The following is a 17,770-nucleotide window of genomic DNA, read 5'->3' on the forward strand; positions in this document are numbered from 1 at the left end:
AGTTGATAATAAAACTGCAAGGGATTGTCTTGCTCCTTATATAAAGCAGTGGTGCGAATCCGCGACTTGGAGTACTGTGGTTCAGTTCTGGTCGCCACATCTCAAAAAGGATATCTAAGAGATAGAAAAAGTGCAGAGAAGGGCAACGAGGATGATTGAAAGATTGGAGCACCTTCCTTATGAGGAGAGGCTGCAGCCGCTTTGGGACTCCTCTTTAGTTTGGAGAGGAGACGTCTGAGGGGGGATATGATTGAAGTCTATAAAATTATGCATGGGGTAGAGAATGTTGACAGAGAGAATTTTTTCTCTCTTTCTCACAATACTAGAACCAGGGGGCATTCATTGAAAATGCTGGGGGGAAGAATTAGGACTAATAAAAGGAAACACTTCTTCATGCAACGTGTGATTGGTGTTTGGAATATGCTGCCACAGCAGGTGGTGATGGCCACTAACCTGGATAGCTTTAAAAGGGGCTTGGACAGATTTATGGAGGAGAAGTCAATCTATGGCTACCAATCTTGATCCTCCTTGATCTCAGATTGCAAATGCCTTAGCAGACCAGGTGCTTAGGAGCAGCAGCAGCAGCAGCAGCAGGCCATTGCTTTCACATCCTGCATGTGAGCTCCCAAAGGCACCTGGTGGGCCACTGCGAGTAGCAGAATGCTGGACTAGATGGACTCTGGTCTGATCCAGCAGGCTAGTTCTTATGTTCTTATGTTCTTATCCCCTTCATTAACTGAATTTTATAAAGGATTCTTAAAAGTTCTTTCTCAAGGATATACGTATTGCTACTTCTATATGGCTTAGACTAATCATAAGTCATCTTTCTAAAATCACAATTCTTTAACCTTTCTTGGAATTTATTTCTGTTTCTGGTGGTTTAAATACAGTTACGAAAATCTATAGGCATAATTCCCTCATCTTCTTCTGTCATGAATTATGAATTTATACAAAAAGAATTCAAAAATTGTTTGATCTGTGAGTTTGGCAGAATATTTGACTTGTTCTCCTTTGAGAAATATTGTAAAGTGGGGCCAGGGCTGTAAAAGAGGCCAGCCTGATCTTTTTCGAACCGGAGATTTCCAGCAGGTGCTCCTCCGAAGAATGGAGGACCCTAGTGGGGCAGTACGGGGAGATGCAGTCCCTCAGATATGTAGGCCCAATGCCACTAATGACCAATACTTGGAAGATGACCCGGAACTCGATGGGCAGCCAGTGTAGATATAGGACTGGAGTAATCCGGTTCTGAAACAATGTTCCCATCAGTAACCTGGCTGCTGCATGTTGCACGAGTTTCAGTTTTACAGCCCTGGCCCCCAACTGGTGGAACAGGCTCCCTAGTGAGACCAGGGCCCTGCGGGACCTTCAAAGTTTGCGCAGGGCCTGCAAAACAGACCTGTTCCACCAGGCTTTTGGCCAGCATGGATGACCATCAGACCCTCATGTCATCTAGGCCGCCCGTAGGCGGAGTTGGGGTTAGGGTTGGGAGGGTAAAGTCGCCGTACTGGCTGTTTTAACTGTGAAATGTAAATGATTGTTTTATGTGTTTTATTGTATTAATAAATGTAATAAATAAATAAATAAATAAATAAATAAATAAATACCAAATTAAAGTCTAACATAACGGAATATTAATTATGATGACTTTGAATTTAATGGTTGTTCTGTTTCTTGATTTATAAGAATGGATGGCACTGAAAATAAAACTAAATAATTTAAAACTGTCTTTCTCTGTCACATGCACACACACAAAAACACAAACAAACATTGGTCAAGAAGCAAAGGAAAAGCACAGCTCACAGGTCACTGGAAGAGCAATGCTGAGCAAATGTTCAACATTCTCATTCAAACCAATCAGATAATTTTCATGGTGTTGATTTAGATTTATTGGGTTGTCTTAGCAGTGGCGCAGCAGTGGCGTAGGAGGTTAAGATCTCATGTATCTAATCTGGATGAACCGGGTTAGATTCTCCACTTTGCTGCCTGAACTGTGGAGGCTTATCTGGGGAATTAACCTGTACACTCCCACACTGACGATTGCCAGCTGGGTGTCCTTGGGCTAGTCACAGCTTCTCGGAGCTCTCTCAGCCCCACCTACCTCACAGGGTGTTTGTTGTGAGGGGGAAGGGCAAGGAGATTGTAAGGCCCTTTGAGTCTCCTACGGGAGAGAAAGGGGGGATATAAATCCAAACTCCTCCTCCTCCTCCTCCTCCTCCTCCTCCTTTTCTTCTTCTTCTTCTTCTTCTTCTTCTTCTTCTTCTTCTTCTTCTTCTTCTTCTTCTTCTTCTTCTTCTTCTTCTTCTTCTTCTTCTTCTTCTTCAACAAAAACTTCCCTGAAAACTTGTTACCTAGGGATGCTAAGCCAGAAGTCTCCTAATCCATATCTGATCCCAATAAACCTATTTATAAAAACTGTAATGATGTTGAAGCTTACCTATACCATTTTTGATATTTTGAAACAATCAAAAGACTTTCAGTCTGGTACCTATACTACCTCACTTGTTTTTTTAGATGGAAGGATATCGATTGGCAGGCCACGTTTTCCTCTCCTCTCCCAGAAAAAGTTTTCAGGGGCATTTTGTGTCACAGCAGAAAGAGGTGTACTATAAGATTAAACTCTGCAAACTTAAGCCTTTCCAACCGGAAAAATGTTGTCATGGATCCAGCTCACTCAGTGAATGTGTTATTCTTTCAGCAGAAGAGGCATCAAAGGAAGAGAGTGACTCAGCAGATCCATTCCTAATCTGGACATTGGCTAACAAGCACAAGTAACCCATCTTCCTCCCAAACATAATAAGCCTAAATTGGGAGTTGAAAAAAAATTGTGTACGGCGTTCCTCTAATGGCAAATTCTTGTATAGTCCCATTTACTTTGCAAAGCCATTCCAATTCTGAGGCCCTTTCCACACAGCAAATGTATAACAGGTTGCAGTCAGGATAAAGTAACCCGTTTTCCTGTTTTCATGTTCACATCCATGCAGGCAGCATTTGGAGCCCACAGAAAAAAATGCAGGTTGCTGTTGCACCTTTGCACAGAGGCACGTCTATCTTTTTAAACCTCCCACTGATGTGTAGCTACGCAGGAATGCACAAATGAACTCCCACAGTCATGCTGACATCTTAAGATACCACAACAGGACCATTTGTACCTGTTTAGCTATGCAGATATAAGCTGGGAAATTTTTAAAAAGTAAAGTGCAGCCGAATACTGCCTAGCCATTCGCTCTCAAGCAGCTGCAACCCGGGATTTTTCAAAAGACTTGTGGATAGTGGCCAAGGTTCTGATCCTGAGAGATCAGGAAGGGGGTTGTTTTCGCCTGAGTGGATTAGTGGTATAGTTTATAGAAGTGGTCATACCATTTGGAAGGAGAGATAGATGGTGAAGGGGCCATAGAGGTTTTTTCAATATCATTAATTAGGCACCAAAAATGCTTGGAGTCATTAGAAGAAGAAGAAGAAGAAGAAGAAGAAGAAGAAGAAGAAGAAGAAGAAGAAGAAGAAGAAGAAGAAGGAGGAGGAGGAGGAGGAGGAGGAGGAGGAGGAGGAGGAGGAGGAGGAGGAGGAGGAGGAGGAGGGGAAGAAGGAGAAGGAGAAGGAGAAGGAGAAGGAGAAGGAGAAGGAGAAAAGAAGAAGAAGAAGAAGAAGAAGGAGAAGGAGAAGAGGAGGAGGAGGAGGAGGAGGAGTTGGAGGAGGAGTTTGGATTTATATCCCCCCTTTCTTTCCTGTAGGAGACTCAAAGGGGCTTACAATCTCCTTGCCCTTCGCCACTCACAACAAACACCCTGTGAGGTGGGTGGGGCTGAGAGAGCTCCAAGAAGCTGTGACAAGCCCAAGGTCACCCAGCTGGCGTGCGTGGGAGTGTACAGGCTAATCTGAATTCCCCAGATAAGCCTCCACAGCTCAGGCAGCAGAGCGGAGAATCAAACCCTGTTCCTCCAGATTAGATACACGAGCTCTTAACCTCCTACGCCACTGCTGCTCCTTAGAGATGGAAGCTGGTAGCAGTTGGTTCCATTTAAGTAAGATAGCATTCTGGTGTTTTATTTGAATAGTTTGGTGTTAATCTGAACGTAACTCAGCAAGTTGGTCGAAGTTAGATTGCAGACTAGAGGAGCAATAAGAAGCGTATAGGGTTCGAATCTGTTTGTCATGCACTCTTTGTCGAACCAAGGAGTGGCGTTACCATGCTTACTATGCAAAAGAGGGGAAATGCTTTGAAGAATGTCAACTATATGTTGTATAATCATCTCATAATATAAGAGTCCTTGGGTTGGAGATTTAGTGTTAGTAATCATGTTTTTTTGCAAATAGAAAGAACAGAAGACGTCAATGAGGAATTGTTAAGTGTGCTAGGGCAATCCAACCAAATTGTTTTTGCAAAGGGTGATGCACATCAAAACCATCCATTTCTGCAGGCCTGATAGCAAAGAAGAAAGATAATGGCAGATGATCACTAATAAAATAGTCATCAACAATAAAGGAGTGTATAGATGAAAGCAATGGTGGGATTCAGCAGGTTCGCACCAGTTCGGTAGTAGTGGTACCTAATTTTTTGTTGAATTTGGAGAACTGGTTGTTAAAAGTGGCTTTCAGAGCCCCGGAGCAGCCAGGCACCTTGCCCTCTGGCTGCTCTGAGGTGCTAAAAGCCCCGTTGCCCCCTCTCCAAGGGGAGTAAGGGGGCTTTCGGAGCAGCGGTGGCAAGGCCCCGTTGCTTCCCTCTACTTCCACAAGAAGTTCCTCCACAGCAGGTAAGTGGGATGGGGGCACACAGCAGCGGGGGGGGGGGGAGGACGAACTGGTTATTAAATTATTAGAATTCCACCACTGGATGAAAAAAGGTAAGGAGAAATCAAAATATAATCAATAACACCACAAAATATAATCAATAACACACCAATAACACACACAGGAGCAGCAGTGGCGTAGGAGGTTAAGAGCTCGTGTATCTAATCTGGAGGAACCGGGTTTGATTCCCCGCTCTGCCACCGGAGCTGTGGAGGCTTATCTGGGGAATTCAGATTAGCCTGTACACTCCCACACACGCCAGCTGGGTGACCTTGGGCTAGCCACAGCTTCTCGGAGCTCTCTCAGCCACGCCCACCTCACAGGGTGTTTGTTGTGAGGGGGGAAGGGCAAGGAGATTGTAAGCCCCTTTGAATCTCCTGCAGGAGAGAAAGGGGGGATATAAATCCAAAACTCTTCTTCTTCTTCTTCATCCCAAGGGTGATACAAAGGTAGAGTCACCCACTCTGTCAAAGGATTTTAAACCATTCAGCCAAAGTTTATTAAACTGTGTAGCAAATTTGATCAGACTAATGCCTGCAGCATTCAGTCCCAGATCTTTCAATTGGGGTAAAGAAGGGGTGAGTAGTGAGTAAAAGTATGTTAAGACTTTTCTAATGCCCTCCGCCTAATAGTGGCTGTGTGCATTATGACTTGGTGAAAGTATTTCAATGTGAAAAGTTCATTGGCATACACAACTGTATTACTATATTTGAAAATAATAGTATTTAGAAATTAAAATATCACTTGTTTATTACAATTCCCCTGACAGGTAAGAAGTTGGGCCCCCGTAATTACCAACAGAACTGTAATTAATTCTGTGACTTTCTGAATTTTCCTGCAGAAAACCAGCAACAGCCAGGAACAGAAGTAATTAGAACTGCAGTGGCAGGCATATCCTCCTGTTTGTTTCAGAACTGGAGACAGCGAGTAGTCCACCGTGGTGATTTATGCCACATTATATTCTCTTGACTTCAGGCGAATTGTGTTCACCTGTTCCCTATTCAGGACAATGTAATCATAGAAAGTTATCCTCTTCTTGTAACCAAAGATGGCACACACTGAACACTAGAAAGTGCTAACACACATTGTATGTGTGTTACTGCTATAGATGCAAACTGGGGAGCCTATTATCAGACAGAAAGTTTGCACTTAGGATGCTGATATTAGTGATGGTGGTGTTACTGGTATTTGGTCAGGTTGTGGGCAAGGGGCGTGTTATTCAGTGTGCTGCTGTGGATAGCTACCCCGTTCTTCATAAGTATATTCAGCCAGGAGATCTCATCGTCAGTGCTATTGTATCTCAGGCAATCTTTGCCACAAGTCCAAAACACTTCAAGTGCCAACCTGCTGGGATACTATCTGAACAATATGCGTACGTAATTGAAGGTTTCATAATTTTTTTTAAAGGGAGGATGTGCCCAGTTTATACTTTCTCAATAATCAACTAGGTTTCCATCACATTCTCAATAATCAAAAAAGTTTCCGTCACATTTTGCTGTTTCCATTCCCAGAAATTGTGTCAGACCCAGATCTGTATCACCATTACATGTAGAGACATCACAAGGTGTGTGTGGGGGGGGGGGGAGATCAAAGTCAAACCTAGGATTTTCTCTAAAGAAGTGTTCGTGATCCTAGGCAAACTGAGGATTTGGTTAATGTTAGTTTGGTATCCAAATACGTGTTGCTCATGGTGCTAATTCATCAAGAATGATGAAATCAATTAAAATGCATACCTTCCTTGGCTTGTACAGGTAACTCTGTGGTGCTTAGAACATGATCATTTAATGCTACACTTAATAAATCAACGTCATTAGTCGCAAACATTGGTCGATCTACTAATGCTCTATTTGTTAATATTGTTATGTTGAAAGTGCTCAAGCTGGATATAAAGGTAAAGTTTCCCCTTCAGTCGTGTCCGACCCTGGGGTACCACTGTAAGCAGTGATTTCATAGGCAAGCCGTTTTTGTGGGGTAGTTTGCCATTGCTTTCCCTGGCTATTCTTCACCACCTAGTTATATGCTAGGTACTCATTTACCGACCAAGGAATGGATGGATGGCTGAGTTGACCATGAGCCAGCTGCCAGGATATCTGACCCACAGGGGGCTCGAACTCCTGACTGTGTGAGTGGCAGTGCAAGCACTTAACCACTACGTCACATGGCTCCTCAAGCTGGATATACCAGTATGTTTACTAAATAATTCTATTTAGTTGTCATTTGCATATACATACATCACTATCTCCTTATTTTTTAACTTATATCTTTTCTGGATAATAATCTTATGAGAGGCTGGGTGAAGTGTGAAGGAGCACCCTTGGTATGAAGTGGCATCTTCCAAACCTTGTAAAAGCTTTGTGGCACCTCAGGGCAGAGAGATGAAGCTTGGCATGTCTCTGCACTTCATGATTGTTGCAGGCTGTGGGAAAGAAGGTTAACAGAGGGACAAGAAACCTTGGAGCCAGAGGGGAACTGCCCCCCCCCCCAAATCTACACTCAATGCCTAGCAGAGGCCACTCTCAAAAGTATATGGTCTTTTGAATGAGCAGTAATTTGGACCAATGACTTAGTTATCTGAACTAGTAAATAAACCAAGGGGAACCCTTACATGCTTATCTTGTTTGAAAGCATATTTATATCTGATGCTGGGGGTAGGAAGCAGGATGTAATAGAAGGAGGTGACACATTAATCTGTAGCAATAGCAATGTTGTCAGTCATGCTTACTCCAAATATGAGCCATTTTCAAGTATTCATTTCATTATACCTTTATTGCCATATTAAAGGATTATCGCAAGAGTATAGACGTATGAAAGTCATGTTTAAAAAAAGTTTTTTTTAAAAAGTTCATAAAGTTTTAAAAAGTTTGAAAAAGAACATAAATGTTTAAAATATTTTCTAAATATATGGCTACTGCTTAAGTAATTTGTGAGCTGCAGTCACTTAGCAAAAAGCAAGTAGCCTGAAAATTGGATTCAGTGATCCTTGTGGTTAGCAGAGGATGAATCAGGGATATCCGTAGATTGTTATGAAGGTTGCATTCCAAGAGTAGGTGGGATATAATATCTGGGGATTTGAATCCGCAATGACCTAGTCTTTATTGTTTAGGTATTCGGAGATATCTTCCAGGGGTGACAGCTGATGGAAAACTATTAAAACATGCTAGCATAAAAGCTCAATGTTGTTTGATAGATGACAGAGTGGAAACATATTTAGCTCTAAATCTGTAGTTTGACTGTATTCTGAGAAAGTGGGGAGAGCATATAGCTGCCTTTGTTGGATAGAAGAAGTGATGCTCATGGTCTCTTAGTTTGTCATGAATTAGTTTGAAGATATATAGTTCATTGTTAATACTTATACTATGGTATCCAGATCAATCCCTATGGCTCTGATTTAGTCCACAATAACTTTGGACCAGTAAAATTGGAACTGATCTTTAAGAAGATTTAAATTGAGGTCACCGGCAAGAGTCCTAAAGTGTAGCTTGAGCCAGTATTTTATAGAACCAAACCAAGCTTCAGTCTATAGAGAGAGTCTGGCTTCGAGGCACACTGTTTGGGGTTCCCAGTATCCTTCTCAGGAAGTGTAATTGAATTTGTTTTATATCTGAGTGGAAATCTCCAATCCATAATGGAATCTCATGAAGAACTTGAGGCAATAATTTTGCCTGAAAGATTTTTAGAGCAGCTGTTACTGACTGGTTTCCCTTTCCATAGTAAAATTCAATTATACCAGACATTGTGCGTTTGGCTGATGAGATCACACAGGATCTGTATAGTGATCATGTAAGGTTGTATTGGGAGTTGACCGCTAGATATTTTAAGGTTTTATATGATCAATCGCAATGTTGTTAATTTTCCAGGTAAGCTGGTGCCAACGTTTTGAAAAGACAAGCGTATTTGATTTTCCATTATTAAGTTTTAGTTAATTATTAAGTTTATTAAGTTAATTATTATTTTATTATTAAGCTAAGTTAATTACTAAAATATTAATAATAAAAATTATTAAAAATTAAAAATTAAAAATGATTAAGTATTGACTTAATTATTAAGTTTTAGTTCGCAATACTAAAAAAGCTTTCAAGCTTTCAGGTATCTTTGATGACCAATTGAGATAAAATGGCAGCGTTATCAGCATATAGTAAGAGTGGAATAGGGCACTCCCCTAGTTGAGGTGGGTGTCCATCAACTTTACTAAGATGGTCTTGGAGATCGTTTATATAAAGATTAAACAGCTGGGAGGCCAGTACGCAACCCTGTTTAACCCCTCTAGCAGTTAATATTTTATTGGATAGGAAACCAGTTTGGTCCAATTTCACTTGATAGGGAGTGGCAGTGTATAATTTGCATATAAGCATAAGTAAATGCGGCTTCATCTGGAGGTGTGTTAACTTTGATTAAAGAATGTTTCTGGAAATGGCGTCAAATGCATTGCTTAGGTCCAAAATAACAATGTACAGTTTCATGTATTACATACATAGCTAAGCCATGAATAATAATAGCCACATAAATGTTGTCTGGTGATGTCCCAATGCAACATCAATCAAAAAGGCTTTATGGCTTTGCAACGTTAATTTTACATACAAAGAATATGTGCAAGATTCAAACTATAAACCTTTATTGTAGGTTGATTCCTCAGAACTACCAGCATATACTGGCTTTGGAATTTGCTGTCAAGGAGATCAACGAAAATCCACAGATCTTGCCAAATCTCACCCTGGGGTTTTACATTTATGAAAGCTATATGAATCCAAGATTGACATATCGTGCTGCTCTACAACATATTTCCCCAAGGAACAGATTTGTCCCCAACTATAGGTGTGATATGCAGGACAATGTAGAAGCAATTCTTGAGGACATTGAGACAGAGAATGCAGAATTTATTCATGATCTTTTGCAGATGTACAGGATCCCACAGGTAGGAAAATGGTTATTTTGCTAGTTATTTACCAGCACCATTATAAATTAGATGCTGATTTCTTTTTAAATTATCATGGTCTGATTTAATATATTTTGTTTGACAACAGAATGTGGTATAAGCACTACAGATTTATCTTGGCCCTTCTACCCCTTCATGTTAGCATTCATCTCTGAGAATAGTTCTAGATATATGTTCTGAAGAAATTCTATTTTTTTAAAGCATGTATTAAATTCATTATCAAAATGACTTTACATGCTGTATGCAGTTCATACAACATTTCTGGATTGATTAAACCACTCTGGATGGTTTATTTCTACTCACATAGGAAATCCTGATTTGAATCATATAACATTACTGAATAACAGTTCAATTGGTCATTAATGTCAGCCATTTTCGGGATGAGAAAGTATGGTTTGGGAACAAGACACAGTCTATTGTTAGCACATTACTACGGACATCTCAGAAATATCATAACATCCAAGGATGAGCTTCCCATATCATTAAATCAAACCCTGAAGCAAAAAGGCAATGAAGAATAGTTTGAGCTCCTCTTGCCTTCAAACCCTAGAGGACAGGAATTAGAAGCTATATATTTTTGGCATGGTGTATGTGTGTCCATGTTATTTCTAGCACTGCTAATGGACCTTGGTGCTGGAGGTTCTACTTTGCTTTCTCTCTCCCTGAAAAAGTCATTAGCTTCTCAACATTATTGCTACTGGGAGGGGACATTTTTGCTGCTTTGTACATTTAGGTATGTTTTACACAAAGGAGTCCACCAGGGGCTCAGATTCATGCCACCAACTTTGACTCCCTCCCAAATTGGCTCCTCAGTTGTTTACATGGAAATAGATGTGAGTTTAGCCTGGTTTGCTTCATGTTGAGGGAAATGGTTGTTCATTTACTGGCTTCAAGAAAACCCATCTTCGTTTTTGCTAGTAATGTCACAAATAAATTGATTTTATACATTAATACATTGAGATAATGTGAACTGGTCCTTACAGTTTTATATATTATCACTGGTTTTTGGCAAGCTCAGCCAATGACTAGGTGCTCATCATAATTTTTAAAATATAACATTGTGTTCTCTCTTATTTATGTTCTGTCATATTTTTATGATCCATATAAGAAAACATGAAATAAACCACCACATGGACATACACCTCTTTCATTTTTTAAATCAATCTTTAGATCTTATATGGTCCTGCTCCAGTGATGATGGATAACAGCCAACTCCCATCCTTCTATACTATGGTCCCTAATGAAACACAACAATACCTGGGGATTCTCCAATTACTTCTGCATTTCAACTGGACATGGATTGGGTTTTTTACTATGATTGGTGAGAATTTAGAATGGTTTATGCAGAGGATGTTTCCTGTCTTTTCCCAGCATGGCATCTGTTTTGCCTTTGTGTATTCACAGCTCAATGTGAAAGGCAATGATTATATGACAAAATCTCTGAAAGTTTTTTCAGAACTCTATGAAAAAATGATGACTAGCACTGCCAATGTAATAATCCTTGGAGGGCAATCTTGTAATATTATACATTTCAGATGTCTTATATTATTCATGCAAACTGTGTACTTGATGCCAAAACGAAAAGGTAAAGTTTGGATTGTAACAGCTCACGCAGATCTGAAAGCCTACGGCGAGGGAAAATGTGGGGATGTGCAAATCTTCCATGGCATGATATCTGTTGCAATTCACTCCAATGAACTTCAGAGGTTCCAAGAATTTTTCAAGAGCAGAAAGCCATCCAGTGCGGAGGGAGATGTTTTTCTCAGGGACTTCTGGTCACACACTTTTCATTGTGCATTCCCAAATTCGGTTCTGGGCACTGTGAATCAGGTTAACTGCACTGGAGATGAGACCCTGAAGGACCTTCCTGCATCTGAAATGAGCATGACTGGCCACAGCTACAGCATCTACAATGCGGTCTATGCTGTTGCATATGCTTTGAATGCTATGCATTCTTCAAAAGACATACAAGGAGAGAGAAGGAAGCTTTCAAGTCAGCAGCCCTGGCAGGTAGCTCATCCCTTTTGTAATCTGGAGATCAGCGCTGTCACAAGCTAAGAGTATTTGCAATGCAAAGGTTCCCTCACCTACACTAAAGTTCCAGGAGGGTCCAATGCGCAAAAGTTTTCTATTTTATTATGGGGCATTGGGGCATTCTGCTATGACATTTTAAATTGTCTTAAGGGCTTTTAGAATGTGGTTTTTTAATCACTGTTGATTTTATCACTGGTAAAGTTTGTGCGGTATTTATTGTAACTTGCCCCGAGACCATGGTGAAAAGCAGAGAATAAGTGCTAGTAAATAGTAGACTATATAAATACATGAACAAATAAATATATAATAAATGCAGTGGAAACACAGTTATGACCACGCATACAATAATCTGTTTGGTTGTTTGAAACATGTTTGCAATTTCAAAAATCAGTTTTTAGTATTTTGAAATGTATTGCTTTTTGTTTCAGGCTATTATATGCTCTAACAAGGATGGTTGAACTACTTTGATTAAGTAATGTTCAAATGTCCTCTAAATTCATTATCCATTTATTTCTATTCCAGGCTCAGATCAGCTTATAATCACATTCAAATGAAAAGCACTTGCAATGGACGCTCATTACAAACAATTATGCAGTTCTAACTGGTGCTGATATGTAGCCAGCAGAACCATTTTCTCCCTTCCATTCAATAATTGGTGAAAAAGAGGTGCCATAAAAGCCTTTGGAAGAATTAGAAACAATGAAACCATCTTAGCAGATCATGTTGCATAAGGTGTTTGCAATCATGTTGTACTGGATGGAACTGCCATCCAGAACACATTGGTACTTTCAAAGATATGCTGAAACTGCACTTTTTCCCAACAGAGCTTTGGCAATCTCACCCTTACAGAAATATTGCTAATATCTAAAAGAAGCCTCTAAGTGAAACCCACATAGATTCTCTCATATATCCACTGTTTATTCTCCAGGGGCGGAATGAGGGCAAACTGCACCCAGGGCATGTGCACTCCATGCGCCCAAGCTACGGCACCACCCAACCCAACCCTGCCCCGCCCCCAACCACCCCTGAAACACCCCCAGAAATTCCCCACCATTCCCCTGCCACAGCACGCACCTTGGGCCTCGTGCCCTCCTGTCCTGTTGGTGCTATGCCACTGTCATTCTCTCTTCCACCATTTGTCTATTATCAACTATTTCTGATCACAAGATTCATAGGTGCATCACTCTGAAACTCATTAAATTCTGTGCAGAATAACTGTGTAAAACATTTTTATTTATTGGATGACATCAAAGTAATCTATAACGTACTCTTGTCATCATGCGTAATTTTCAAACACTTGGAATTCATTGCTCATGCCATATTCAAATGAGATGAGACAAAGTTAATGTTTTAATTTCCTTTAATGCCTTCTGACGAAATGTCCTAATCCAATCAAAATACATGCCTGATCACCAAGAATATGCAAATCAACATACTCAGATTGAAAAATAATGACATACACAGCCCTTTAAAAAGTCCACAGAACCAATCATACTCACTGGTGAATGTAGACACAGGAAGTTGTGGTGGTGATCATAGTTATTTGTGGGTTTTTTTGTTTTAGTTGCAGACTTCTGTTTCATTTTTCAATGTAGCTCCATCATTTTCTTGGATGCATCTCATTTAACAACAGCGCTGGAGACCAGATTTCCTTTGACGGCAACAGAGAATTGATAGTAGGATTTGATATTATCAGCTGGTTAACATTTCCCAACCAATCTGTTGTTAGACTGAAAGTTGGTAAGATCCCTTCCCAGGAACTGTCAGGACAAAGACTTCAGATAGATGAAGAATTCATGGTTTGGCACCCTCGATTCAACCAGGTAGGACCAGAACACAGCCTTTTTAGGAAATTTGCTATGGTGGAAAGAAAAAGTGTGTGTGTTCAGAAAGGTTCTCCCATCACTCTTCAGAAACAAACAATAGGCATGAGCTCTCTTTAGCCATAGGAATTTAAGCTAGGGGTCTGGAAACTGAAAAGAAATTTTGGGGGGTCAGGGGGGTCGTGCGAACGGCCCCAGAGTTTGCATCATGGGGGCCTGGGTTAAGTTCTCTGCTGCCCGAGGCTTTCCAGACCCACAGTGAGTTAGGAGGCAGGCAGATTTTTTTGCATTCAGGCTCAATACCCAGATTAAAAACAACATCAGAAAAGCAAATATGAAATATTTTCCCTGTTTTTTTAAAGTGTGTCTGTTTAACCAAAACCAGAAAAATTCAGAAAAAAATATGTAAACCCAATTTTCAAGCTATTATTCCATGATAAACACGCTATTGATTTGATTTAGGTACAACCTTTGTCATTGTGCAGTAAGAATTGCAATCCTGGGTATAGGATGACAAAGCGAAAAAGGGAGCCATTCTGCTGTTATGATTGTCTCCAATGTCCAGAAGGGACAATCTCTGATCATCACGGTAAGAGATGTACAGTGCAGAGTCATCGGATGGGTTGGTTGTATCCTAAGAGGGATGTGCCTGCAAAATATTCAAGAAGTAAAATATAGAAAGGGTTTAGGATTAGATGTTACGTTACAAAGAAACTGAAAGCTGGCAGCAAACATCATAGGCCCATGTCAGTTCCAGCACACATTCCTGTACTTACTTCATATTTTTATACTGTTTCATGATAGAATATCCACTCATCCTGACAGGCATTGTTGCCTTCTGGTGTAGATGTTAGAAAAATGTACAATGTACTGATAGTCACAGAAAACCCAAATGAAAAATATAGAATAGAATCTTTATTGGCCAAGTGTGATTGGACACACAAGGAATTTGTCTCCGGTGCATATGCTCTCAGTGTACATAAAAGAAAATACATTTGTCAAGAATCATAAGGTACAACACTTAATGATTGTCATATAGGTCTAGTAAGCAATCAAAAAACAATCAGTAGTACTAAAAACATAAAATGTAAAGTCATAAAATAAATGAAATGAAGTGTCAGCACAATCATAAGTGGAAGGAGATGGGTAATAGGAATGATGAAAAAAGTAGTGCAGTAATTATATAATAAATATATAATAAATAGTTTGACATTATCGAGGGAATTATTTGTTTAGCAGAGTGATGGCATTCGGGAAAAAACTGTTCTTATGTCTAGTTGTCTTGGTGTGCAGTGCTCTGTAGCGACGTTTAGAGGGTAAGAGTTGAAACAGTTTATGTCCAGGATGCGAGGGGTCAGTAACTATTTTCACCGCCCTTTTTTTGACCCGTGCAGTATACAGGTCCTCAATGGAAGGCAGGTTAGCAGCAATTGTTTTTTCTGCAGTTCTGATTATTCTCTGAAGTCTGTGTCGATCTTGTTGGGTTGCAGAACCAAACCACACAGTTATAGAGGTACAGATGACAGACTCAATGATTCCTCTGTAGAACTGTATCAGCAGCTCCTTGGGCAATTTGAGCTTCCTGAGTTGGCGCAGAAAGAACATTCTTTGTTGTGCTTTTTTGATGACATTTTTGATGTTAGGTGACCATTTTAGGTCATGAGATATGATGGAGCCTAGAAATTTAAAGGTCTCTACTGTTGATACTGTGTTGTCTAGTATTGTGAGAAGAGGTAGGATGGGAGGATTTCTCCTGAAATCTACCACCATTTCTACGGTTTTAAGTGTGTTCAGTTCTAGATTGTTCCAGTGGCACCACGAGGCTAGTTGTTCAACCTCCCGTCTGTATGCGGTTTCATCGTTGTCTCGAATGAGACCAATCACTGTTGTATCATATGTATACAAAAAAAAAGTTTCAAATAAAATTTAAAATCCATTTCAGTAAGAAATTGGTTGTTAAATTGTTTAACAATGTTTCTTACAATTTGCAGTCAGCTTTTAATCTGATTGACGTTCATCCACCATTAGACATTGGTTATGCAAGAGGAAGTGTTTCAGCATGTTTGTTAAATTTTTAAATTGAGTTACATTTCTAATAAAGTTAGTTCGCAAGCAAATGAACAATATGGGAAGTTTACTTGACTTAAAACACTGTCTCCTCCCTGCTTTTGCAGACATGCCGGACTGTTTTCAGTGCTCAGTTGATCATTTTCCAAACAAGAACCAGAATTATTGCATTCCCAAGAGGGTGAGCTTCTTGTCTTATCAAGAACCTTTGGGAGCTGGTTTCCTTTTGGTCTCTCTGTCCCTGTCTTTGATCACAGTCTTGGTACTTGGAATATTTATAAAGCACCACAACACCCCCATAGTGAAAGCAAACAACCGGAGCCTGACATACACTCTTCTCAACTCGCTTCTACTCTGCTTCCTGTGTGCCTTGTTATTCATTGGCAAACCTGGAAAGATAATGTGTCTCCTTCGCCAAACTGCTTTTGGCATCATTTTCTCCATTGCAGTTGCTTCCGTGTTAGCAAAAACGATCACAGTGATTGTGGCTTTCATGGCCACCAACCCTGGCAGCTGGATGAGGAAATGGGTGGGGAAAAGACTGTCCATTTCCATTGTCCTTTCCTGTTCCTTTATTCAAGTCGGTATTTGTACCATTTGGCTACTTAATTCCCCCCCTTTCCCAGGTGTTGACATGCTTTCAATGGTGGAAGAAGTTGTATTGGAATGTAATGATGCCTCTCCTACTATGTTTTATTGTGTCTTGGGCTATATGGGCCTCCTGGCTAGCGTGAGCTTCCAGGTGGCTTTCTTTGCTCGGAAGCTACCTGACAGTTTCAATGAAGCCAAGTTCATCACTTTCAGCATGCTGATCTTTTGCACCGTTTGGTTATCCTTTGTTCCAGCCTACCTGAGTATCAAAGGGAAATACATGGTGGCTGTGGAGATCTTCTCTATCTTAGCCTCCGGTGCTGCCTTACTGGTCTGTATCTTTTCCCCCAAATGCTACATTATTGTAGTTAGATCTAAGCTGAATAGCAGAGTACAGCTTAGAAGGAAAAATTAGCGAAGTAGTTGTTGACACCTAAGTGGATGAGCTAAATCGTCATTTCATAATAATGAAATCATTTCACAGAAGTTTAAAACTGACAACTGCCATAACACTATTGTTAAGTAACTTTTCAAAGCTTTTTTTTCATTTTAATGAGATGAAGTAGAGGGGTTAAAATATGTTTCTGCATCTGGTTGTTTGAAGGCATGCACAGAATAATTTATACACATAGTTCCTTCACTCTTCTTTAAAGAACAAAAATAACATGAAAAAAATCAGTGAAAACGCTGTATCCCCATCAGTAACTGAAGTATGTGAGGCCGTTTCCGCATGGGCCAAAAACGGCGGCCTGGGGGAGGTAAAAACGCCGCCCCCAGGCCGCCGTTCGCACAGGCGGCGCTGCTGAAACGCAGCAGCGCTGACCTGGCTGCCCTTCCCCTCCCTCAGGGCGGCGTCAGGCCGCCCTAAAAAACAACCCTTTAAAGGGTTGTTTTTGAGGGAACAGCGTCTTCCTGGCGGCGCGGTGCGAACAGCACCACCGGGAACATGCTGTTTCCCTTCCCTTTCCCACTCACCTTGTCCCCGTCGTCGGCCTGCTGGCCTCCGAAGCCCCTCCCTCACTGTCCTCCAACCCCTGGAGGTCGGAGGGCAGCGTGGGCGGGGCTTCGGAGGCCAGCAGGCCGACGACGGGGAGAAGGTGAGTGGGACGGGAAAGGGAGCAGAGGCGGCTCCATGCGGAGCCACCTGTCGTCCACCGGTCTCTCCTGAGGCCGCCCGCACGCTTGCATGCGAACGGCCTCCACCCCCACGCCGGCAGAATTCTTGCCAGCGTGGGGGCGCCTGGGGGGCCGTGCGGAAATGGCCTGAAAGTTTTTTTAAGTGTCAATCAGGTATGTAAATATTGCTAGTTTCACATTGCTTTCACTAATATTAAGGCACTTACCTTTATTTTTTAAAAAAAGAAGATTCCCCTTTCTTCGATAGTAAAGAAATTGGACACTGTGGAACATTTGGACACACAGCTCTGGCACCCAGCTCTCTGCTAGTCCTTTCATGCCACCCCAGCTGTGTCAGCAGGGTGGAGACAGGGTGAGGGTGTTCCACGGATGGAGCCAACTTTAGTTTGCTCCATTATTC

General features: G+C 41.0%; 1 protein-coding gene across 1 annotated transcript; it reads left to right on the top strand.

Annotated features, from left to right (window-relative positions):
- The first annotated feature begins 5,954 nt into the window (after positions 1 to 5,954).
- Positions 5,955 to 16,648, top strand: LOC125444230 (vomeronasal type-2 receptor 26-like). Its single transcript, XM_048516662.1, has 6 exons — positions 5,955 to 6,157; positions 9,406 to 9,697; positions 11,123 to 11,728; positions 13,348 to 13,575; positions 14,038 to 14,164; positions 15,750 to 16,648. Exons 1-6 carry the CDS (start codon positions 5,955 to 5,957, stop codon positions 16,646 to 16,648), a joined length of 2,355 nt encoding a protein of 784 aa, XP_048372619.1.
- The last annotated feature ends 1,122 nt before the right edge of the window (positions 16,649 to 17,770 follow it).

This window comes from Sphaerodactylus townsendi, linkage group LG15 (assembly GCF_021028975.2).
Source record: "Sphaerodactylus townsendi isolate TG3544 linkage group LG15, MPM_Stown_v2.3, whole genome shotgun sequence".
NCBI classification, from domain to species: Eukaryota; Metazoa; Chordata; class Lepidosauria; order Squamata; family Sphaerodactylidae; genus Sphaerodactylus; species Sphaerodactylus townsendi.

Excerpts from the sequence above, each read along its gene's own strand:
- LOC125444230 (XM_048516662.1), top strand. The coding sequence starts at position 5,955 with ATGGTGGTGTTACTGGTATTTGGTCAGGTTGTGGGCAAGGGGCGTGTT. Across the intron at positions 6,158-9,405 it reads ATACTATCTGAACAATATGC|GTTGATTCCTCAGAACTACC; the intron begins GTACGTAATTGA and ends CCTTTATTGTAG. Across the intron at positions 14,165-15,749 it reads GACAATCTCTGATCATCACG|ACATGCCGGACTGTTTTCAG; the intron begins GTAAGAGATGTA and ends CTGCTTTTGCAG.